At 40.4% G+C, this 26623-nt stretch overlaps 1 protein-coding gene across 1 annotated transcript in view; it reads left to right on the top strand.

Annotated features, from left to right (window-relative positions):
* Positions 1 to 26623, top strand: part of agbl4 (AGBL carboxypeptidase 4) — a 426805-nt gene that overhangs the window by 138955 nt on the left and 261227 nt on the right. Inside the window, exon 4 of the mRNA XM_064935374.1 lies at positions 21489 to 21583. Coding sequence (XP_064791446.1) covers positions 21489 to 21583 — 95 coding nt within the window. The remainder of the gene's footprint in view (positions 1 to 21488; positions 21584 to 26623) is intronic.

Below are 26623 nucleotides of genomic sequence, written 5' to 3'. Positions count from 1 at the left end.
GTCAGATGAGTAATCTCTATCTGTTCCAAACGAGATGCAGATTTACCAAATGTATTGACCAACTACAGAAGGAATAGTGTCGTCAGATGAGTAATCTCTATCTGTTCCAAACGAGATGCAGATTTACCAAATGTATTGACCAACTACAGAAGGAATAGTGTCGTCAGATGAGTAATCTCTATCTGTTCCAAACGAGATGCAGATTTACCACCTGTATTGACCAACTACAGAAGACACTTTTTTGTACTTCTGTAATTATTTGTTATTTTTTTTGCCAGACATATATTTTTAGACTGCTGAAAATGCCATGTTTTATATGACTAACATTTCCTAAGCCTGAATGATGTATATTTCCTTTACTCCCCTTCTTTCCTCCATCCAGACAGTTTTCTATTTAAGCTTTTATTTCAGTAACAGAAAACGAAAGCTCTCTGACAAAATGGCTTCAGTCTATCTCAGTATATGTGGTATTTGAACCCAAAAGAAGGTTATCTGCGGATTATGAGAAATTAGAAATAAAATGCATAAATGAATCAAATGAGTGGCAGAAGCGAAATAAGTTTGGGCAGCGCTTCGCCCACTGAGTGCTCTGGCTGGTGGGGTCGGGTACGACGGGGAGAGGAGGATGCTGCTGTTGGTAGCTGGGATGGGGCTACAGAGTTGACTAAATATAGATTACAGTAATTTACTTTCAAACAACTCATTTTCTCTGTTTGACACGTCCATTAACCCAAGCTAAAAAAATCATTAATTTTTCACCAATGAAGACATTAGTCATTTGAATGACTTTCATTACTGTCTGCTGCACAGGCGAAAGGGAGCAAGATCTCACTGCCCATAGCCATCTCCAGACACATGCACACACAGAGAGATAGAGACTAGCTTCTCTATCGTGGCTTATCGGGGGCTTTATTGTTCCACACAATGCTGGGTAATTAGGTGTCCTCTGCTATGCCTGGCTCTTTTTTTTTTAAATTGTTGAGAAATAGACCTGTCAGTATTTGAGCACAAGAAAATTCAACAAATGGTAAGCAGTATGGTTTTCTTTGTATCCTGCTGGTGCTTTGCATTGATTTCTCTTTTTCTCTTTAGTTTTTCTCTCTTCTCTTTCAACTTGACCTCTACCTCTAAATGTGTGGCAGAACTCCGAAATTGCATTTGTAAAAAGACGACTACCACTGTTATTCAACTGAACTGAACTGATGAGACTCGTTGGCAGAGGACGCAGTGTGAATTATCGCGCTATATTAACAACAAAGATATTGATAATGCTCATTAGTGTCAAGCTCAAATCATCATTTCATTTCATTTTTCTAAATGTTTTGTGGCTTCCTTGCTCAGTGATATACTGCAGGCTGGGCTTGAAAACAACACCAGCAGCATACAGCAACATCATGTGTCCTTGTGAAGGGCACTACCTCAATATGGTTGAGAGGGAGAAATCTCTTCAGGTTAATCCCTACATTCCTGACCTGTCAGCACAATGTCACATAAAACCAGGAGGAAGGGAGAAGGTGCTAGAACACTCAGCAGAGATCCAAACACCTGGCTCAGTCCCAGCCCTAACCCCCCACAAATACAGAAAAACACTCACAGACAGGACAGACAGGCAAACAAATAAGAAGAGAACATAGGGCTATTAAAGGGCCGGTGATGGGGTCATGGTTTTAGGAACAAGTCCAACCACAAGCTTAGACAGAAACAAAACAATATTTTTTTATTGAGGGAGTAACTGCAAGGTGTTGTGCTGAACAACAAATAATTGCCCTCTAGTGTTATACCCCTACTGCATCTTTTGAATTACTTTAATGCATCTAACTGCAGTAACACTCTAGACAACTTCAGATCAGGTACTCATTGTACAGACAGATAGACACAGAGAAGTCACACTTTCAAGCCATCTTTGTTAAAACGTGGCATGCAGGCATAGATGACATAGACATTACTGAGCTTCATAGTACCTTGGCTGAAGGGCTCTGGCTTACATTGAGGAGTATATTATCTGGATATGATGGGGGGGGGGGGGGGATCATTCATAGCTGTCATGCCTGGCTGATATATTTCCCAACCTGTCAAATCCAGCGAGGGAAAGAGGAGTGAGACACCACCTTCACCCTCTCCTCTGGTTGTGGAGTGTCATGTCAAGGTGACCTGCTGTAGGAAATACTGCAGCATGCAGATCAAAGAGAATCCCTGTTATACAGCACTTCTCATTTACTGCACTTTCGACAGATCAAACACTCAAATATGTGGTGACATGGGTTGAATATTGTACCTTACAAAATCACTCTGAAGCAGAAATTCATTGTACATTTGTATTTTGTCCAGCAGGTAAAACATTAAATGTTCAGTAACCATTGCATAGTTCCTTAACTATAATTGATTATAATTATAGTTAACTATAATTGATTACATTTTAGTAGTTTAGTGAACTTGATGTAAAAATAGCATAGCATGGCTATTCATAGATTTTGACATTCTGAATTTGTCAAAAGAAGACAGAATGCATTAGGGTCTGTTGTATAAATAGATAATGGATCGGAGCAAGATATTATATTTATCCAACTCAATAAAGCAAGACGAGGAAGATAATTCTATCCTGAGTCACAGAGATAATGATATCTGGCTCCAGCCCATTACAGGCTGCAGCTCTCTTTAAAAACCCTCTGCTCTCGCCATATAGAGAGGCTGGGCTGTTAGGAGACTCCTGTGGCCTGCCTAAGCCCAGGACTGCTTGAGTCAGCCCTCTGCTGTTCCATGAAAGTCACCTTCCCATGCTCTCCATCCCCACACTGGGGTTAGGGGAGGGAGGATTTATTTGCGTGGTTCCAGAATTCCAGGGGCCAGGTGGGCTCGTTACTCATGTCAAATGGAAGTTGTGAGTAAAATGACAGGCCTTACGACTGGTTGCTGCCATCAGATTAATTTCGCCCCCTATTAGCATAACGAATAGCTCATTTCAAGTCATATTAAAACACTGCAGATCAATTAGCCATAAGAGCTATAACCTTGGCCCAGGGAGTGGTGGTGGGAAGACTGAGCTGCTACCTGAAGCTCTGGCCCTGTTCTGATGAGCCCTTCCCAGCTTTCCTTACATCTCTCTCCCTCCACTGCCATTCTCCTGCCCTCAGCACACATGTACTGTAATCCTAGCAAACCCCTTAGAAATGGCTACTTTCAGCTGACTCCCTATGGCGTTGTGTGCTTACACCATCACATTGCCGTTTTCTTTAACTTTGTCTTCTGACATGGTAAAGTGGTGTCTGTCTCTTGGTTGAATGTTGCACTTAGTAGTAAAAATACAATTTATTTGAACAAAGTATACATTTGTCTCAAATCCACATTTGAGGGAGTGCTCCAAAAGGCTTAGCCAGTGTGTGACAAACAAGTGTGAAGACTCGGCTACTTTGTTAAACTTTGTTATACTTTGTGTTTGGTGGTCCTCTTTGGTCTGAAGCACTAAACTACTAAAATCACTTGTACAACTTTGTCAGCCATTCCATTCCAATTTGTACCTCTTTGAATACGGCTGATAAGAATGGATTATTATGAGTTTCTTAAAGGCATCTACATAATCCCTTGACAAAGCTTTGACGTCTTTGCATGGTGTTCTTCACTTAAAATGTAACGCTAAATGATGTGTTTTGTGCTCTCGCTACATTTGACTCTGTAAAGTCGTTCTAATCAAGACTTCATAGACACATGATTTGAGTCCCTGCTGTTCAACAGATCTGAAATTCTCTGAAGCAGCAGTTCACTTCTTCCAAGGTCCCAGCCCCTCTATGTCTGATTGCAATAAAAACACCTGTGATTGGATTGTCTCTGATTGAAATGATGTGGGTCTACCAAAGTGATGGCCCCACATTCCACAGAACAATGGAGGGTTTCACTTTTTTTAACCACACGTTATGCACCACCATCTCAGAGATTTTCATCCACTGAAAGCCAAAAAGTGCCATTGACTTTATGTGTGTGCCATGTGATTGTATGTGATACTGACAGTGATTTGATGTTATTTCTAAACAGCAAACGGAGACCATTTGTCTTGCAGTCATAAACAGGACTTAAGTAAATGTTTGTAATAGGCTGTTTCTCTATCATTCATATCACTACAGGATAATAAATATGTACAGTGTGGAGCTGCATAAATAGAATTTGCAGAATGAGATTGATACCACACTGGCATTAGTAAATGAATTACTGTAGTTATTGAAACCACGCTCTTGCACATTACTCTTCTGGTGTTGAAAACAAGAAGGGTTCAATAAAAAGTGAGTGTTTAATGTTTAACTTCATGCTCTCCCAACCGGAAGGTTGCAAGTTCAAACCCCCGAGCCGACAAGGTACAAATCTGTCGTTCTGCCCCTGAACAGGCAGTTAACCCACTGTTCCTAGGCCGTCATTGAAAATAAGAATTTGTTCTTAACTGACTTGCCTAGTTAAATAAAGGTTCAAAAAATTTAAAAATCAGTGTTTGATAAAGAATAGTTCTCAGGTTCATCACCAAAGTCTATTGGGAAACCTTTTACAGTGTTTAGATGCATTGCAGTGTGGTACAGTATTTATGGAATGATGCATGGTGGGTAATAATGAGGTACGAGAAAGACATTATTCAAGTAGAACAGTATTATGGTATAGATAGATTATAAATTAGGATTCAGTAGGGCATACATACTCGAAGACATGGGAAATATTAGTATTATTCAATATTAGTCATTGAAAACAATGTAATGAGCAGGCTACTCAGTTGTGGAGGAAACTCACTTTGAACTGAAGTTGAACTACTGTAGATGTGGAAAGTTTCACAGTAAAACTGGATCATCAATTTGCTTTGGAAAAAAATAATGGGGTCAGTCAACAAACATCACTTTCCTTTGAACCATCAGTAACAGTCTCTTTCATTGCACGCTATTCTCTAATGAAACAGAAGTGATGCCTAGAAGGCTCTGCATGAGTGGTGAAAATCGCGGCTGCCCTCGTCTACGATCTTGTTTTGGCTTGTGCTGAGCCTGGAATGACAGCCATTTGTGTTTGCAGTTGATGTAGTAGTGACTCCCTGGGCCCTCAAACCCATTTTTCCTACCTCTGTGTTTGAGGGAACCTGACATCGTCCCACAGGTTCCTTTAAAGGTGTATTCATTTAATCTTTTCTTAAAAAGATTTTGGTGCGAGTTCACAGATCAAATCAGGGCTGCTTTCCGACTCAGTGACCATTTAATCAAGCTCGAGTCCATTTGCAGTGCTCTTTCACGCTACCTTTTGTTCATGGTGTGCAAAGGTGATGTCATTCAACACAGACCTAAGAATCCCATTCCTCCAAGCTTTAGAGGTTGGGTGGGCGACTTCCACTCAAGCTATAGAGCACAGAGGATTGGTATATGTCCGTCCTTGCTTGAAATGCGTCCCTGAACATTTACTTCCACTTCTTCTCTGACTGGCAGTATTTAAAGAGATCATTCAGTAAATTTAGACTTTAAAGCATCTATCTTATTACATTATGTTCACAGACAGGTGTCCTGTTGCCTGAATCTGATTTCATTATTTGGATGTTCCTTGTTCCTTATGATACTAAAAAGGGTTTTATCTGATGATTTATCAGACGGAATAATCATCAGACACTCTATTTGATGACAAGGTCAGGTCAGGCAGAGGTCGGTAATCTAGATTAGGGTCAGAGGCGCAGGACGGCAGGCAAGCTCAGGGTCAGGCAGAGTGGTCAGGCAGGCGGGCTCAGAGTCAGGACAGGCAATGGTCAAAACCAGGAGAGCGAGAAAAAGAGAGGCTGGGGAAAAGCAGGAGCTGAGAGAAAACATTGGTTGACTTGACGAACTGGCAACAGACAGAGAACACAGGTATAAGTACCCAGGGGATAATGGGGAAGATGGGCAACACCTGGAGGAGGGTGGTGACAAGCACAAGGACAGGTGAAACAGATCAGGGCGTGATTTAGCTAATACATGAATCATTTAAACAGTTTTTTGTCGTTCAAATGACTTATTTAACCTATTGTGATTGATTATTGATTACTGCCGATCATAGGCCAACAGAACTAATTACATAGTTTTAATGTATATTTAAAGCACTGCTAGATTATTACAACTGTGGCATGGTGGGGAAATGAATTGATGTACCTTTTTCAGTTTACTTTGGGTATTTCATAGTTTAATCTTTGTCAGCATGGGGAATTACTACTGTATGCATGTACATGTTGAAAACATTTGTTCTTTTGAGGATGTTCCTCATAAAAATTGTTAACACACAATCTATAGATATTTTCCGTTTTAGCATGACTGATGTAACATGTACATTTTAGCCCTTCAACAGACATCCTCATTCATAGCAGCTTGCAATCAGTCCATTTCAATTTGAACGCTGGATAGTGGTACAAATACAGGGATCACAATCTCTTCAACAGTAAGTACCTAGTCATAACATTCAGTACCATACACTTTTTCTATAAAGTGGACAAACACTGGTTGTAAAAAGGAGAGTAAAATGATGGATAACCTGCACACACTAAGCGTATCCATTCAGCAGCACGTTGTTGATGATGTGGCTCAGCGGTTGTGTTGCTCCACCATACCAAGGCTGTTTGTGTTTAAGACATGAGAAGTCAGCTCTCCTGTAATCCCCTTATGGCAGATAGGGAATAAACCAGTCAAATCAATCCGATCTCTAAAGTAAACTGTTAATGAGCAATGATTACATATGACTGAAACAACCAAAAATATGTGAGATTTACTTTGAGTTGTTTCCTTTGAGTTTCCATAAGAGATGTTAGTAGTTGGGCTGCAAGTGTCACATACAGGTGTCTCAGCCATTGACCAATCATGTGCTTGTAAAGCAGTTAGCTAAAGCTACTATACACAGAGGGTGCATTCGTAAATCCCCTCAAGACTGTCAGTGTTTGCTCTGAGCCTTGTCATATTGTCCATTCTGAAATTCAGAGCGGTTTGCTCTCGGAGTGTTCAGAGTGCACTGTGTAGACAGATGACGAAAAAATCTATTTAATCAATTTTAGAATAAGGCTGTAATGTAACAATATCTGGAAAAAGTCGGAATACTTTCCGAACGTACTGTATTTCCAGACACAAATGAGAGAACACCTCGTTCATTTTACCAGCAGAGCTGCTAGAGTGTTTTATTGTTATCAAGAGGGTTAATGACTGTAACTGTGTTACTGGCAACAATTTAATTCCGTTTTTTTGTTGATGTTTACTTACACCTGTCATAACAACCGAGTTTAGGGCGTTGGTAAATTCCCCTATTTATTCTGCGCTCTGGCACTCTCACACCAGAGTGCTCTGAAATCGGAGTAGGTTGCCAGGGTGAATTTACGAACGCAGCCAAACTGATGATCCTTATTCATATCCAAGAGTGACACACCTCCTTCCTATCACTATGGCAACTCAGATTCATCAACATAACCTTTTTTTTGTTTCTCTCTTGCGCTCTCTCCTCTTTCATTCTGTGTAAACTTTCCTCCCTCCCTCTTTTTCTTGTTTTATCTATGTGGTGGATTCATTAATTTGATCTCCTGGACTGATATTCTCTTTAGCATCTTTATGGGTTTTACTCCTGCATTTAATTAGGCCTCTCTTTTATACTGAAATATGAGAGGAGAAGACTGTTTAGATTACTTTATCTATGCATCAGATCCTTTTGGGCACAAATGTTGTGTTGATTCATTTGGTATGGTACTGTAGCATCAATTCATTTAAATCTTGGCATGTAAGCCAACATTCATCCTAACTTTGGTTTGTCTGTTGTTCCCACCTTTCTGTGACCTTACCTGCAGTCTTCCTCCACTAATATGTGCAGTGCTAGTATGTCCTGCACATATGGAAGTAATGAAATGACGGTGATCCTACTGTGCTCCTATCTCAGAGGAAAATCTATATCGGAATACAATGTCAAATTTGTTCTTGTTAGCTTTTTATGTTATATTCAGTCAGTTAATATCATGCAGCATGATAGTACTGTAGTTAGTTTAATACAAATGGAATGCTGTTACGTCCGTTGTTAGAAGGAGACCAAGATGCAGTGTGGTAGGCGTACATTATACTTTTATTTTAAATGACACCAAAAAACAACTAAATGCAAAACGACCGTAAAGCTATATACAGTGCAGAAAGCAACTGCACACAAACAAGATCCCACTGAAGGTGGGAAAAAGGGCTGCCTAAGTATAATCCCCAATCAGAGACAACGATAGACAGCTGCCTCTGATTGGGAACCATACCCGGCCAACAAAGAAATAGACAAACTAGAATGCCCACCCAAATCACACCCTGACCTAACCAAAAGGAGAAATAAAAAGTCTCTCTAAGGTCAGGGCGTGACACATGCTGTACCCTGTCGGGACATGGGTACAATATTTTAGTTTTAAGCCTTTCAATCGAGAGATATTCCCACTCCCAGCGACCGTAGGTGAAAGACGGAATATAAATCAGCATTACATTCTCAACTCACTGATCCCTTTCTTTAACACACTTATGAGTATGGTGTGTCAGTGGAGAAATACTCATCAAGAGGTTTTATAGGATGTCTTTTTATCATGGGAAATGATCAAACTATCATAGCTACAAGAGCAGTACAAATTGAAAATGTTTGTTTTTCTCCTGTAATTCCCATTTAATGGTATATCCCGCAATGGAATGTTAACAACTCTTCAGTAGGGGCAGCTCACACGCAACAATTTAAAATGTAAACCATGTTACACTATGATTGAATCAAGCATTCCACTAGAACTAGATAACTTCATGAGTGGTGTCATAACTAAGATACATAGTGGTCTGTTTATAGGTGGATGAGGGAACATTTGTTCTAAATGTAATAAGAAACAGCTACAGTCATTCTTTAAGGTATGGATTTGCTGTAAGGTGTGCTGGTTGTAGGTTTTGAGCTTGAAGAATTCTTGGATTTTCTGTTGTGTGTGCTTGTGTTTATTGATTTGTTTTCCTGGGAATCGATGGTGGTTGTGGTGTTTTCCATGGTTATCAGACTGTAATCAGTCAACTGCAGGAAAACCATCACTTTTTGTTACGCATGACGTTGCAAAGGTTACTCTGTGCGTTAATGCGATCATGCATTCAATAAAAAGCAGGCATTTTTGGAGTCATGATGCATTACATTAGTGGAGTGCTATAAAGGCATCACAAAAAGCCATTAGACATCTCAACACATTTTTCAAGTGATGAGTCTGAGTCTATTGTCCTCTTTCTTGTACTTCTGTATATTTAACATTTACATTTGCGTCATTTAGAAGACACTCTTATCCAGAGCGACTTACAATTAGTGCATTCATTTTAAGGTAGCTGGGTGAGACAACCACATATCACTTTACTCTGCTCTCTTGCTTTTCCAAGCTGTTGACACGAGCAGATGCAGCCGAGTTGTCCGTTTCGATCCCTTTTCATAATCTGCAAACAAAGAGGCCCTTGGCGCTAAAACCAGCATGGCTCCATAATAAACTGTGTGCCATGTTTTAACTGTCTCCCTCAGAGGCATGTGGGCAGACACGCAGCGTGCATGTAGATGAGCCCTAGTCTAGAAGATTGCTTTTTTTACAGCCTCTCAATCAAAGCCAGAGTGCAAACACTGCAGCAACAGATGGGGGCAGAGTGTACCTCTCGCATTACAATACTCTCCCACAGCCATTGTTGCTGTAGGATGTGCCGAGACACAGAGGGGTTAAAGAAGAAGGGGAAGGAGGGAAATAAAAAGCATGGAGCAGGCCCTACAGAGGCGGCTGATAAATGAATTAGGGTGTTACCTCACGAGTGAGGAGTGCACAGCAGCCAGATTGATATTCTTCAGAGATGTTTAGCCATTCACACTGAGCTCTCTCAGCAGCCGCTGCTGATCCGGCAGGGCTGTGGGGTCCAAGTCCCCTGGGGATCACTGCATTAAAAACGTTGACCTGTGACATCACTTCCTGCCAATGCAGCACTGTTGTCATGACTGTGATGTCCTTGGGCCCCCTTGTTGTTGGTCCTGTTGACCAAGGTTTGCTCTCTTTTTCCCCCTTCAAATTGGTGTCTATGTTATTTTGGGGTGTGCTATTGTCAAGGACTTTGACAGTGAGGCGAGGCCGAAAATATGCCTCTGCCAACGGTGCTGGACACTCATTAACCTCCCCCTCTCCTCTCCATCACCACGGCCCTGACATATCACCCTCCAGAGTGTCATGAGCAATAAAGCCGTGCTACTTACATTTTTTAATTTGGGCTTCTGTTGATGTGTGAACAGCTGTAAGACTGAATGGCACATCTATCATCTTCCCCCTCAGAATGTAGCAGGGTCAAATGCCATCAGTTACTATCACAGGAAACCCCTGATGCTTTTATTTATTTGGCCTTTTCTCAGATCTGCATATTCATGTGCGTAGTAGAGAGATGAGAGAGCACCTGCTGGTGTGGGCTCTGTGAGATGTCCAGCCCTGTTATTTATAGCCAGGATCCTGGGTTCACTCTTAGATGTTGGCACTTCCCCTCTAGACAGTAATGCATTATTCATCTCAAAATGACTAATATTTCGCCCCATGGCTTTTAGCAGTGTGCCAGGATTGACCAATGGCTGTGTTGTAATTAATGCAGACCGAGCGAAAAGCAAAATAACATATTTACCTTCATGCTTGATATTTTTTGCGTTTGACTGAAACACTTCCAGTGGCTAAATCTAAAATACTCAACTTAACCCACACACCCAACACCAGGCGTAGAGATGGCAAGACCAGATTGGTTCTCTGCAATGCCCATCTGCCTCCTCACAATATCATTGGTTTTTGACCCCGAGGTTGCTAGGATCTGAAGTTCAAGATGTAGGATGAAGGTTTAAATGTGGACAGATCAGTGAGAGGGAAGGTAAAGGCTCACACTGTTTAGCAGCTCCATTGGATCGCCTTCAGGTAAGCATAGGAACTCATTGTGTGTGGATATATAGACGGATGACTAAACCAGTCAGCATACATACCTCAGCCAGATCAATGGAAACCATCCCCAGAAAAGTGCTTCTCTGTAAGGGAATGGATTCAGTTTGAGAGTGGTTAGTTCAAAATATCCCAGGACGCCATCAGCTGATGCTTTTCAGCTTGTGTGTGTGCTAAGCTCTGTGATGGTATACTCAGCCTTCATTCCTGCCTAGATGTTCATTGCAATGATGGCATGTTTGGTAATCACACCACCCGGTCTCTGCTGCAGTGCAAAAAATAGATAGACAAATAAGCATAATTAAATACATCATAAACATGTCTCAGCACAGGAATAGGATTCCAATCTGGGAGAAATTTGGGCCCTCCGAAGATTTCATTGGAATTTAATGAGCCACAGAATATAAATGAAAAATGTGAACATGTCTGATTAACCTCAGCATAAACTGTGTAATAGGTTGACAGATAGGCTAGAGATCATTTGCTCAGGTACCATTACAGGGGCTTCCACTGCAGTCAGGAGTAGGAGGTGGCCACGTTTCACAAGCTCAAATTATTGATAAAGCTAGTCAGAACGCTCTTTTGCATGTTATTAGACTGCAATCAAAATAACATTTACATGTTAATTTATGTATATTACCCTCTTTTCTGAAGAGATGTGTCAGCTCCCTATACTTAAATAGAAATGTACTCCACCATTCAGCATGTCTCCTAATCTCCTCATTTTCTTTAACTGAAAAGTCATAGATCAAATGTGGTCATATAAAACATAATTGCAACATCAAATTGATTGAGTTGCAACCTATGTCTTAGCCCAGTAAATTTCCATTAGGCCTAAATGTACAATCTGTAGTTTTATTGACATGGAAGGACTGATGAAGAGGGTTTTTGCGTGAGCGAAAATTATTTTAAGACAAGACTTATAAGTGGTCTTCTTATTGTTCTGACATTATAGTCTATGTCCAATCACGTTAGTACATTCTTGGAATTTTATATGAGTTACACAGTTTAGTCCACCCCTGTTCTCTGTTCAGGTTTTAGCCCAAAGGAGGGTTTAGATGCAACTTTGCTTATTTAAGGACTTGACCCTGGAAAATACCCCCAATTAGTGGGAGAATGAAACCATTTAATTGCATTAACATAATGCCTTCTAACGATCATTATGTCCACCAGAATAGTCATGATAATAAAGTAATTACTATTTTGAGAGCACAATTAGCCTCACACCTTTCAGATGCTATAATTACAACCCATACATATAGATGGGTAGTCTTTGTGACTTGGCCTGTGGAGAAGTTGGATGTAGAGTCACCAGATAGGTTGTCAGAGACCAGCCTGTCAGTATAAAGATGTTATGGTTTAGTGACATGGTAAGAACGTCCTTCAAGAGACAAATTGGTTTTTCTGTTTGCGTGAATATTTGTGTTGTTTTTCACACTTTCTCCATTAGAAAAGCTTTTAGGAACAGAGGCAGTTGAAATAGAGAGAGAGGTGGTATGAGGGAGAGAGGGAGGAATGAGAAAAACAGATTGGTTTTCATGCCTGGTAGTCAGCGGGCCTGTAAATCTCCTAGGAGCGGTCCGGAAGACAGCAGAAGGTTGATAGTCATCCATCACTTCTGACAATTCCAGCGCTCTGGAGTGGGCTTGACGGGGGACCCTGAGCAAAAATGCTGCAAGAGATGCAAGAGATGGAGAGAGCTGCTAGACTGAGCAAATGAACTCTGCCATGTTTAAAGCAAGAGGAACATCAGTTGGCTCTGAATTAGGTTTATTCATTTCTTGATTTGACCATCTTCTTGGTCCTTGTCCTGCAGCAGGAGACTGTTGTCTGTAGAGGCTGTCATTAGTTCTAGCCTGGCCGTATGAGGTGAGTGGACCTGTAGGACTGGCAGCTCCTCTAAATCATACAGGAGGGAATCATAGAGGGGAAATGCTTCAGTGGGAGAGAAATAGCCAGGTATCCTCAAGAGACCAGAGATTGTACTTAATATTTAGAGCATGGGCATTTCTCCTGCCAAGGTGAATATATTAAAAGCATGGGCTGTCAGTATGCATCGCTCTGCTCTTTACTTGTGTGGATGTTAGAGAAGACACATGTTTGATAGGGGAGGGTTGTGTGAGCACAGAGATACTTTGTGGCGCACAGATATCAATATTCCTCATATTTATCTGGTTGAGGGTTTATCCATCTGAAAATTCAGCAGGCGAGAAATGAAGACCAGGCTAATAAAGATAGCTGCATGCTCACAGCATGCGTCAAAGCTCGCTGTGTTTTATTGCCTGAGAGCTACCAAAACACTCTGCCGATTACATTGGAGGCAGTGGAGTCTTTTCATATCTGAAGCAGTGTGGCAAGCTGACCATGGAAAACACACACACACACACAATCAATACATGTAACGCATTCAAAGTATGCATACATATTCACAATGTATATAAGCATCTATACGCTACATATGGTAACTTAGTTATATGCTGTATATATATGCTTGAAAATGTGCCCATAGCGCAGTAGTGCCGAGTCTGTTATACAAAGTATTTTAACAGTTTTATATTATTATTGCCTCAGCTGTAAAAATGTCCTCAATAGGTTAATGGAATGCTTTTTGAACTCAGAGGGTATTATTGTCTCTCTATGTCTGACCTTCTACATTGTCTGGAGGATATTGAGCTTGACTGTCAGACACTCAAAGGAAAGGCCTAATTAAACTTGTTTGAATCGTACATGGCCATACAATGGATTTATAGATTGCCTTTCACGTAAAGACCCAAAGCGTGAACTTCCTGGTTCTCTGGTTAAATAATAGATACCAATACAAAAGGCTGTGAATGCCTATCCAAACAAAAGGTCTGACGGCTGCTTTAAATGACTGTCACCGTTTCCTGTAATCTGATAGGTCTGAAACAAGACTTTTGAATACATATTTTTTTGAGAATGAGAAGGAAATTAAAAGCTGACATTTAAAGGCTACCCAGCAGGTCTTCAGATCAATAGTTAGGGATCTAAGACTTCACATTACTTTATTTTACAGAGGACATTTCAAAACAATACAAAACCCTATTTTTGTTTTGTCCATGTGAAGCTCAGGTGGCGACAGGAAGACAACAGGAGATGCCACTGACGGTGTAATATTTTTAACCTGAGGTCAGCGTCCCCTCCACAGGCCGCCACCCTGAGCTGACATTGGCAGCTTGTGAGCGTCCTGTCAGGTCTTCCAAAGCAAAGAGCTCTCCTGCTCCTGCTAATCCCCCACAGGAGACAATCCTGTCCCTCTGCATCTTGGGGCCAATAGAGTAAAGCCTTAGGATTGCAGTGTTCTGACTGTGTGAATCCTCAAAGGCATACCCCACAGCACTAAACGTGTGAAATGTAACCCTTGCCATATCTTTAGGCTGAGGTCGAGCCCTATGTTTTATAGGGAAGAACTGTGGCTGACGCCACTGCGTTTCCCCTCTGTATTCCTGTCTGCCGTGGCATCAGGGCGGTCAGTTACTTCATTGTGAATCTGATGTAGGCCTGGTGGTGATGCTTTTCCAGCGATTGACTGATCAAAGCCTGCTGGAGAGGAACAGGTAGGCTGTCACGAACAATACGCCTGGGTGTCTGTGATGACTGGAGACACTCTTTTCAGGCCATTTCGCCCGGTGGGTGGTGCTGTAGATTTCAGCGCGCATACGGGTGCACATCATATACAGTCATTGGTGGACACATTGATCGAGAACGAGCCAAGCACTTGCTCAAGTCTTGGATGGTAGAATCTACTCAACACACCACTAAGCCATAGAGTACTGGTTGGCTAAGCCTGACTACAGTAATGGATGTTATTCTGTTTCATCAGGGAACCACAAAGATTAAGTAAACAATTGTAATCGCTGAATTCACGTTATGTTTGCTGTTTCATGCAGCCACAGAATTGAAAGAAGCTAAACAAATTATTTTGTATTTGAATTTTGCATTGTTTTAAGTAGAGAGATATCATTCACACAAAGTAATGAGACTGGGTATGTGAGTATTCCTCCAGGATAATATGGTAAAGTTGGCCTCATGTATAGGCCCTCAAACAAATAAATAAGACCAAGGACATACAAAATCCATCAGATTAACCGGTTTTAATTAAGCCAGCATCGCTGATACCAAATTCATTATTGTTAAGAAAAGGAAAAGAAATCACATTGGGAGAGAGAGATGCTCGCACACATAGAGCTAATGCAGCTATTTCTACTACTGTACAACTCACACACGTATCATGCATATCAATGTATTTATACATGATCATTGATCGTACTGACCTGAAGTATTGGTTGGCTTTTTTTTGTAGTTCACATCAGTCACTGGAAAGGGAGGGGTAAAGGGTAGGCTCAGTAGTTCCGATCTTGTTCATATTAACGCAAATAATTAATCTTATTGATTGAGAGTATACAGGTATTATTGCATGTTGACTAACCATCACAGTGAAATTAGATTAAATCTAGTCATATTTTTAATTCAGGTAAATTTAGTAGATTGGCTTGATAGCGGCATTGCCATTGTTGGTTGGCTAGTAAGCTAAACTTGACATTACACATCGTTCACTTTTGGGAAAACTGGTCCAGCCACTTGGTAGCTAGCTATCGTTAGTTCAAATAAAGCAATTATGTACTAATATGAAAATGCAATTGTAAACAATAACGTATAAACCCAACATAGTGATGTTGGTGAAGAGGTTAAGAATGAGGTCCCACGCGGAGAGTTCTCGTTGAACATGGACGTGCATCGGACAGTCCTTGCACTTTTAAGTCCACACCCACTGTGACGTATACTGTAGCACCGCCCACTGGGCGAAATGGCGTAAAAAGAGTGTTTCTAGTGATGACTGAGGGGCTCTCTGCTGTGTACCGTGAGCCAGACAGACACAGTTCCACTGGTTCTACAGTCCTGTATGTGTTCCACCGAGGGCATCGAGTCACTTCCTGTTCACTCCCTAGACCACTTAACTCTACTTAGTACCCATGACCCTTGATTCTCAATGTAAACAAAATAGTCTACCATTCAACTCTGAAGTCTGAATCATGATTCATCATGCCTTGCTGCACTTCCCTGGATCTCTCAACTTGCACTTTTAGCTAGCTAGATCACATGTTGTGTATTTTTGTTCCACTGGCAGAGGGATTGCATTGTCTGTATAGACTACCACCCCATTAAGAATAGTCTCTTTAATATTTCAGTGCTGGTTTCAGTTGAGGAGCTGGGCTCACTGTGGATTGATGTGTATCAAAAGACAGCATTTTGCACCCAAACGCTGTTTGACATAGAGCTATTTTAGTGTGGAGCCTGGACTGGGTTATCAGTGCCTGGCCTGGGAGCTCTGAGTGCTGTGTTTCTGTAGAGGTCAGTGGTTAGGTGAGGGCCCCACTTCACATTCACTACCCTGATGCCTGTCAGGGGCGGGAGGTAGCCTAGCGGTTAACAAGCTGACTATGTGAAAAATCTGTCCTTGAGCAAGGCACTAAACCCTAATTGCTCTTGTAAGTTGTTCTGGATAAGAGTGCTTGCTAAATTAGTAAAATGTCAAATGTCAAATTGTTTTGGGGGAATTGTTGGGGGAAATACTCTGAAAATATAGTTGACCAAGCTACCAATTACTTCACACTGGAAGAAGTTGAGCTACACTAAAGCTATCTTTTAATAAAATATAGTTTACTACATTCAAACTACCTTGTGATAAATTATCATAACTAAGTCTGAAATGTCATAGACTACACATTGCAATAATAGATCACTCTGGGGTCAGATGTGAACATAATATAATATTTTAACATAACACAAAAAGTGACAATTAGGCAGGTCTGATTTAACAAAATAAGTGTAGTTCAAGTAGTTAGCTACACCGCTAAATGGCAAAAAAGTAATTTACTGAAAACACCAAGATTTGAATTTGGTTCAACTATCACCAAGATACGACAATATGTAGTTGAACTACAGTGCCTTGCGAAAGTATTCGGCCCCCTTGAACTTTGCGACCTTTTGCCACATTTCAGGCTTCAAACATAAAGATATAAAACTGTATTTTTTTGTGAAGAATCAACAACAAGTGGGACACAATCATGAAGTGGAACGACATTTATTGGATATTTCAAACTTTTTTAACAAATCAAAAACTGAAAAATTGGGCGTGCAAAATTATTCAGCCCCTTTCCTTTCAGTGCAGCAAACTCTCTCCAGAAGTTCAGTGAGGATCTCTGAATGATCCAATGTTGACCTAAATGACTAATGATGATAAATACAATCCACCTGTGTGTAATCAAGTCTCCGTATAAATGCACCTGCACTGTGATAGTCTCAGAGGTCCGTTAAAAGCGCAGAGAGCATCATGAAGAACAAGGAACACACCAGGCAGGTCCAAGATTTCCCAAGCTTTAAACATCCCAAGGAGCACTGTGCAAGCGATAATATTGAAATGGAAGGAGTATCAGACCACTGCAAATCTACCAAGACCTGGCCGTCCCTCTAAACCTTCAGCTCCTACAAGGAGAAGACTGATCAGAGATGCAGCCAAGAGGCCCATGATCACTCTGGATGAACTGCAGAGATCTACAGCTGAGGTGGGAGACTCTGTCCATAGGACAACAATCAGTCGTATATTGCACAAATCTGGCCTTTATGGAAGAGTGGCAAGAAGAAAGCCATTTCTTAAAGATATCCATAAAAAGTGTTGTTTAAAGTTTGCCACAAGCCACCTGGGAGACACACCAAACATGTGGAAGAAGGTGCTCTGGTCAGATGAAACCAAAATTGAACTTTTTGGCAACAATGCAAAACGTTAAGTTGGGCGTAAAAGCAACACAGCTCATCACCCTGACCACACCATCCCCACTGTCAAACATGGTGGTGGCAGCATCATGGTTTGGGCCTGCTTTTCTTCAGCAGGGACAGGGAAGATGGTTAAAATTGATGGGAAGATGGATGTAGCCAAATACAGGACCATTCTGGAAGAAAACCTGATGGAGTCTGCAAAAGACCTGAGATTGGGACGGAGATTTGTCTTCCAACAAGACAATGATCCAAAACATAAAGCAAAATCTACAATGGAATGGTTCAAAAATAAACATATCCAGGTGTTAGAATGGCCAAGTCAAAGTCCAGACCTGAATCCAATCGAGAATCTGTGGAAAGAACTGAAAACTGCTTTGCAAGGAGGAACGGGAAAAAATTTCAGTCTCTCGATGTGCAAAACTGATAGAGACATATCCCAAGCGACTTACAGCTGTAATCACAGCAAAAGGTGGCGCTACAAAGTATTAACTTAAGGGGGCTGAATAATTTTGCACGCCCAATTTTTCAGTTTTTGATTTGTTGAAAAAGTTTGAAATATCCAATAAATGTCGTTCCACTTCTTGATTGTGTCCCACTTGTTGTTGATTCTTCACAGAAAAATACAGTTTTATATCTTTATGTTTGAAGCCTGAAATGTGGCAAAAGGTCGCAAAGTTCAAGGGGGCCGAATACTTTCGCAAGGCACTGTATATGTAGTTCAAAACTCCCCAACACTGCTTCCTTCTCTACTGCTTACAGTCAACACATTGGAGCAGGATCAAAACATTCAGAAATGTATGAGATAGTACTCAAAGTAGAATTTCTTGTTTTTTATTAATTTCACATTATTTTGCCAAAGGTTTCGCCAAAGGCAGAAATCTTCAACGAATGGTTACGTAGTGGTTACACGGTGCTTGTATCTTGGTGTGTGCTGCAGGGTGACAGAGAGACACCTGTTTGGGCTCCGCTCTGGCAGTGACAGGGACATAGGGGGGTTTGACATGCTTCATGGAGATGACAGCTCAGACAGCCTGGATGTTAATCTGTTCAAACTGTTCATTGTGTAATTACATTTCCAGGACAGTGCTCTCTGCACCTAGGGAGACGGGCACCCAAATTGGTCCTGGGTGTAGGCAGAGTTTATAACAAGAATGGTGGACCTTCAGCACCCAACCGCCAGTCAGTCTTCCTGCGTGTGATGAGTGGGCTCCAGGCGGCGTAGGCCACACAAACCACTTAATGACCCCAAAATAAAAAGACTCCAATTTGACTCCTCTCTCGTCCTCATCTCAATCTCCCATTGGCCTCAATTTATGATGCTGTAGGACTCTGCAGACTGGCGAAGATCGCTGGAGAGTCACTCCTCATGATAGCTAACACAGCTAACACCGCTAGCACAGCTAATACAGCTAGCACACCTAGCACAGCTAATACAGCTAACACAGCTAATACAGCTAGCACAGCTAACACATCCAGATGTGAGCCGCAGCATCAGCAGTACCAGCAGTTTTTGGATGTGTAAAGATTAATGTGTGCATAAGCACAGAGAGGCAATCACGGCTAGTGATGATTTTCCATGATAAAGGACAGGGACACACATGAGCTATGATGCAGTGTAGGGTACATGTGAGAGGCTCGGTGTCAGGGAAGTGGATGATGAATGATGACCCTCCAGTGTAGATCTGTCACACTCATGCCACTTCTGTTCCCAGTTAATGCCAGTGAAGGGTGAAGGTTTAAAGGCTTAAGAAATTCAACCCCCCAATGATGTGATCAATCTGAGAGCCAAACCTTACAGCAGCATCATGACTGTAGGCCTATGTACTGTAGGCCTATATGCTGTGGTTTGGTCTACTATGTTTTTTGAACAGTTGCTCAGTTTCTCCATCTACATGTTGTAAATAAATTCCCTCGCAGGTATGCTGGCTGGAGGATTAACTTTCAGGCATGTATGCTGTTGCAATGAGTTTGGACTATAAAACAGTGAATCTGCCTCGATACAACACCATTGTGCATCATGCAATGAAATCAATAACAGGTCTCTATGTTTACGGGTCTCAGTGAAATATGACTTCAAAGAACACAGTCTTCTCTTCCTTGTGTGAGTCTTCATGTGATCCAGTGTTGAGCTTGAAGAAGAGGGAAGGAACCTCTTTAATCACCTTGTCTTAACCGAAACACGGTTACTGTTGCAGCCTGCCTGCTTTGGTGGAGTACAGAGCTCCCCCTCGGAGTTCAGACGCTTAACAAATAGATTACAGACATGAGACACAGCCACTGAATAAGACAATCTGAATTGGAGAAAAAGAAGAAAGATGACCAATGTAAGGCAGAGAATGAGGATGTATTTGCCTGAGGAAAAGCTGAAAGTAGGCTGGCAACAGATGTGCAGGGCAGTAAAGTGTAATTGAAATGCCAGCAGCGATGGTCTTATCTCCACGGTACAGGAGCCTGCTGCCAGTCTGAACATCAGTTAAATGTCATTTTACCTAAGTCTGAATCAGCCTGCCACAATCCCTGCTCCTGTGATGGCAAGGAGGGAGGGGGAAGAGGGGGGGGGGTGTTGTAATAGGATTTCAGTAGCACACAGTTCACTTCCACCACCTGGACTTAGTTGGTAATTTGATATGGTCCATCAATAGGATTCATTTACTGCATGGTGATATTATTATCATTATTTATATATTTATTATTCTCTCCACCTATTTCTTCCCCTGATTCTAATCAGGGATCCTGGTCGGAGGAGGGGGGTCCCGGTGCATTTCCTGGGAGAGTGGGACATATCCCTCACTCAGCCATGAATGAGGGTTTTAAAGCCAAGCTGGCCCAATGGTAGCCTGCCAGTTTCAGCATGATCATCTGCTAGGCCACCGTTTCACCACGCTATCTGTTGACAGACATGTCTTTTCATCTCTACTTTATAGTGTGTTGTGCTATCATGTATTGAAGCTCACTTTCTTATCTCTACTCTGACATAATAATCAGTCAGTATATATGATTGATGAGTGGTGTGTTGGCATCACCTTCCTCTATTTCCCTCTCAGTGCTCACCTTCCTCTATTTCCCTCTCAGTGCTCACCTTCCTCTATTTCCCTCTCAGTGCTCACCTTCCTCTATTTCCCTCTCAATGCTCACCTTCTGATAATTCCCTCTCAGTGCTCACCTTCTGATATTTCCCTCTCAGTGCTCACCTTCCTCTATTTCCCTCTCAATGCTCACCTTCCTCTATTTCCCTCTCAGTGCTCACCTTCCTCTATTTCCCTCTCAGTGCTCACCTTCCTCTATTTCCCTCTCAATGCTCACCTTCTGATATTTCCCTCTCAGTGCTCACCTTCTGATAATTCCCTCTCAGTGCTCACCTTCTGATATTTCCCTCTCAGTGCTCACCTTTCTCTATTTCCCTCTCAGTGATCACCTTCTGATATTTCCCTCTCAGTGCTCACCTTCTGATATTTCCCTCTCAGTGCTCACCTTCTGATATTTCCCTCTCAGTGCTCACCTTCTGATATTTCCCTCTCGGTGCTCACCTCTCTGATCACCTTCTGATATTTCCCTCTCAGTGATCACCTTCTGATATTTCCCTCTCGGTGCTCACCTTCTGATATTTCCCTCTCAGTGCTCACCTTCTGATATTTCCCTCTCGGTGCTCACCTTCTGATATTTCCCTCTCAGTGCTCACCTCCTGATATTTCTACCTTTTCATATCATCCCCTTTTTCTTGTTCTTCAATTCTTCTAATGGAATGTTCACGTTTGTCTTTCAGAGGGTGATTTTCAACATTGTCAACTTTAGCAAGACCAAGAGCCTGTATAGAGATGGCATGTCTCCAGTGGTGAAGTCCACCAGCCGGCCTAAATGGTACGTTCACGATTTTCAAATTAAAACATTTAAACTGCACATTTTGGAAAATGACATGCGATACAAGGACCTTCATGATGAAAGCTTAAACCCACACATTAACTGAGGTTTTACTTTAAACCTGAAACCTTCATGTTTATGATGATAGGAAAACCTACATGTAGTCAACCTCAGGCCATAACAGATCGATCCAGCAAAGCTTGTCCAAACTGTCAGAATCAGAGTCATCTAACAGGTGCATAAAGGGGCTGTTTGATCTCACTCAAACACGTCTTCACCAACGCAGTAGGTAGTGGTTGAGGGCAGATTTCTAGATTCTAACTTTTTCCGAAGTACCACTTGCTTGTTTATTATTTTGTTGTGCTAAAATTGGTCTGCTACAACCTGTTCAACCTGTACCTCTAGTTTTCCAGACATTAAAAATAGTGTTTGAAGTTGTGAGATTGGATATGTTGCTAAAGATGTTGTGTTGCCATGGCAGCGATGCCCTGGTAGTTAGAGGGACAGTGACAGGGATGTTGATTAGAGAATTAGACATGAGGCAAGAGCAGTTACATACAGTACATAACGCTTTGTCGTAGACTTGGACCTACATAGTCTGTTTTTTTTTTTTTTTTTGAGGGAGGATCAGCTTAATATTGTGGAAAGAATGTTGCTTCCAATGTAATTGTCTGCATCATTTCCAATCCCCTATATTTTTTTGGTAAATATATATATCCATACACACATGCATACATATACACATATATACATACACATACCTATATAGACATAATACTTTTTTAAAGAATATACCTTTATTATTATTCCCCACAAACCCTACCGCCGATCCCCCAATTGGAGTAAACTAATAAACACTTCTGCTTTTACCTTCAATTTATACATCTTATACACATTTTACAGACACAGTCTACTTTACAATAGTTCTCTCTTGTTTGTTCTTAGTCCTTCCTCTATTTCTGATGTCCATCCAGTTTGATTTCTATTTGTAACTATGCTATTTCACAGAAGTTCCGAACCTATATTCATTTTACAGATCCCGTATGTTTTACATTGTTTATCTTGTTATTAGTCCCACCCTTCAGCTCCACTCAACCCCTCCCATCTGTCTCTCAACATCATCCATTTCGGATTTCTATTTGCCATATACAGTGCCTTGCGAAAGTATTCGGCCCCCTTGAACTTTGCGACCTTTTGCCACATTTCAGGCTTCAAACATAAAGATATAAAACTGTATTTTTTTGTGAAGAATCAACAACAAGTGGGACACAATCATGAAGTGGAACGACATTTATTGGATATTTCAAACTTTTTCAACAAATCAAAAACTGAAAAATTGGGCGTGCAAAATTATTCAGCCCCTTTCCTTTCAGTGCAGCAAACTCTCTCCAGAAGTTCAGTGAGGATCTCTGAATGATCCAATGTTGACCTAAATGTTGACCTAAATGACTAATGATGATAAATACAAATAATTGAACCTTCCTATTCTCATAGATTCTACAGATTGTAAATTAAAAATAAACATTTTTGCTAAAATAATTATTATATTATTGATTGACTATGGCTTTTCAAATCACCCAGTATTGCTATCTGTAGCGATAGTTCTAGGCAAATGTTGCAATTCTCAGCCATTCCTGGAGCTGTGACCAAAAACGAGCTACATATGGACAATACCAAAATAAATGATCTAATGACTCTGCCTCCTCACAGCAGAATCTGCAGAGCTGGGAAGATTGTATCCCCCATATATATAACATTCTATTAGTTGCAAGAATTCTATATAGTAATTTATATTGAAAAATTTGAAGTTTTGAATCCGGCGTTGTTTGGCCTATCAATTCATAAGCCATGTGCCATGGAATGGGTACATCGAAAATCTCTTCCCAAATATGTTGGCCCTTAAATGAAATTGGTGTATGTTTTTATTTATCACACCTTTCTTTAACCATTTATGTTCTTTAATACAGGGCCGACATACAATTTCCTTACTTTTTTCCCCTTCTACTTGCCTCTTCCATTTTTGTGGTAATGCTGCAAATAATTGGTTGTAATTTTAGATAGAGCAGACATTTCCATATGTCTGTGTTATCAGCATGTGTGACATAACTCCACCAGTCCTATTTATGATATCATTCACAAAAATTATACCTTTTTTAAAAATTTCTTCGATAAATACAGTTTTTTTAATCAATTAGTATATTTGAATTTAACCACAATATTTGTTGTACTATTTGTTCCGTTGTCACGACTTCTGCCGAAGTCGTTGCCTCTCCTTGTTCGGGCGGTGCTCGGCGTTCGACGTCACCGGTCTTCTAGCCATCATTGGTCCTTTTTTCATTTTCCATTGGTTTTGTCTTGTCTTCCCACACACCTGTTTTCAATCCCATTCATTACCTGTTGTGTATTTAACCCTCTGTTTCCCCTCATGTCTTTGTCAGAGATTGTTTTATTGTCAGTGTAGTGTGATTGTTGTATAGGTGCGCGTCGGGTCCTCGTGCCCATATTTTGTTTGTTTGTACATTTATTGTTATGGAGCATACTCTTGGAACTTTATTAAAAGACTCCATTTTAAACTCCATTTGACTCTCCTACGCCTGACTTCCCTGCCACCTATTACACCTATGCATGACATCCGTCCTTTCAGGTGGATTAAGCTGAACTTGTAACCAACTTTCTAAGGCTTATTTAAAATAAGTATTTAATCATTTCTGCCCACCAAATTCATATTCGTTATATAAATAGGCCCTTTTCATTTTATCTGGCTTGCCGTTCCAAATAAAATCTAAAAAATTTTGTTCATAGAATTTAAAAAGCAGGTCACGAGGTGTAGGCAAAGCGATAAGCAAATAGGTGAACTGTGATATAACTAAGGAGTTAATCAGGGTGATTTTTCCACAAATAGACAGGTATATTCCTTTCCATGGTAGCAAGATCTTATCTATTTTTGCTAACTTTCTATAAAAATTTATTGGAGTGAGATCATTTCTTTCTTTTGGGATTTGTATACCGAGTATGTCTACATCTCCGTCAGACCATTTAATTGGTAAACTACATGGTAATGTAAAATGTGATTTTTTTTTGTGATCCAATACATAATATGGTACATTTATCATAATTTGGTTTTAATCCAGAGAGGATAGCAAAAGTATCTAGATCCTCTAAGAGGCCGTGGAGAGACTCCAATTGTGGTTTTAAAATAAAACATGAATCATCAGCGTACAATGACACCTTCGTTTTTAAGCCACGGATTTTTAATCCCTTAATATTATTGTTTGATCTAATCTTAGCAGCTAACATTTCGATGGCAATAATAAATAGATATGCCGATAGTGGACAACCTTGTTTTACTCCTCTAGACAGTTTAAAACTTTCTGAGATGTAGCCATTATTTATTATTTTACACCTAGGGTTACTATACATAACATTAACCCATTTTATAAGAGATTCTCCAAAATTGAAATATTCGAGGCATTTATATATAAACTCCAGTCGTACTTTATCAAAAGCCTTTTCAAAATCAGCAATGAAAACCAGGCCTGGTGTCCCCGATATTTCATAGTGTTCTATTGTTTCCAGTACTTGTCTTATATTATCTCCAATGTATCGTCCATGTAAAAAACCTGTCTGATTAGGATGAATAATATCTGACAATACTTTTTTAAATTCTATGTGCCAAGCATTTTGCTAGGATTTTTGCATCACAACACTGAAGTGTAAGAGGTCTCCAATTTGTTTAATGGACTGGATCTTTATATATACCACTTGGGTCCTGTTTCAGTAATAATCATATCAGACCTTCTTGTTGCATGTCTGATAATCTACCATTTATATAGGAGTGGTTAAAACAAGCCAATAATGGTCCTTTGAGTATACCAAAAAAGTTTTGTATACTTCCACTGGTATGCCATCCAGCCCTGGAGTTTTCCCATCGTTAAAGGCCCCAATTGCCTCAAGCAGTTCCTCCTCAGTAATTTGGCCTTCACATGAGTCTTTCTGTACAGATATTAATTTTACATTATTATTAAGAAAAAAATCCATACAATTAGTTTCAGTTAGTGGAGATGGAGGAGCCTGAAATGAAAAAATATTCTTAAAGTACTTTACTTCCTCTTTCAAAATATAATTTGGTGAATCATGCGTGACTCCATCATTTGTAACAAGTTTTAATAAAAAAAATGGTAGCATTTCTATATTGAAGATTGAAAAAGAATTTGGTGAATTTTTCCCCATATTCCATTCAGTTCGCTTTATTATTATAATATATTACACTGGATCTTTCTTGAATAAGTTCCTCCATTTCTTTTTGTTTTTCCTCTAACTTATTCTGTGCCTCTATGGTACCGTTTTTATTGCTATCTAACTGTACTGTTAGTCCTTCAATTTCCTTTGTTAATATGGACTCTTTTGATCTAAATTGCTTTTGTTTTATAGATGAGCACTGAATTGCATGTCCTCTAAAGGCACATTTAAAAGTGTCCCATACAATAAGGGGATCTGCTGTGCCTATGTTATGTCTGAAAAAGTCACTTATAAAATTCTTCTTTCCTAGTTCTAAACAATTTATCATCTAGACTTTGATTAAATTTCCAATATCCTCGCCCACGTGGAAATTCTGTAAGAGTAATATATATGCCAATTATGTGATGATCCGTCCGCATTCTGTCCCCTATCAACACTTTTTAAACTTTTGGTGCCAGAGAGAATGGTATAAGAAAGTAGTCAAGGCGACTAGCTTGATTAAGCCTCCGCCATGTATATCTCACTAGGTCAGGGTATTTAAGTCTCCATATATCCACTAATTCCAATATATCCATGACATTCATGATTTCTTTAAGTGCCTGAGGGTGAAAGTTTGTAGTGTGATTTCCTTTCCGGTCCATAGAGGTATTTAAGACCGTATTAAAATCTCCCACCATAATAATAGAGTCTAGTGTTGCTTGTAGAGTTGATAAATTCTTATATATATTTTCAAATAAGCTTGGATCATCATAATTCGGACCGTATAGGTTAATAAGCCATATCTGTTTATTGTCCAATAAC

This window comes from Oncorhynchus masou, chromosome 24 (assembly GCF_036934945.1).
Source record: "Oncorhynchus masou masou isolate Uvic2021 chromosome 24, UVic_Omas_1.1, whole genome shotgun sequence".
NCBI classification, from domain to species: domain Eukaryota; kingdom Metazoa; phylum Chordata; class Actinopteri; order Salmoniformes; family Salmonidae; genus Oncorhynchus; species Oncorhynchus masou.
Note: the sequence above shows the minus strand (reverse complement) of the source record. Positions and strands in the feature narration are given on the sequence as shown.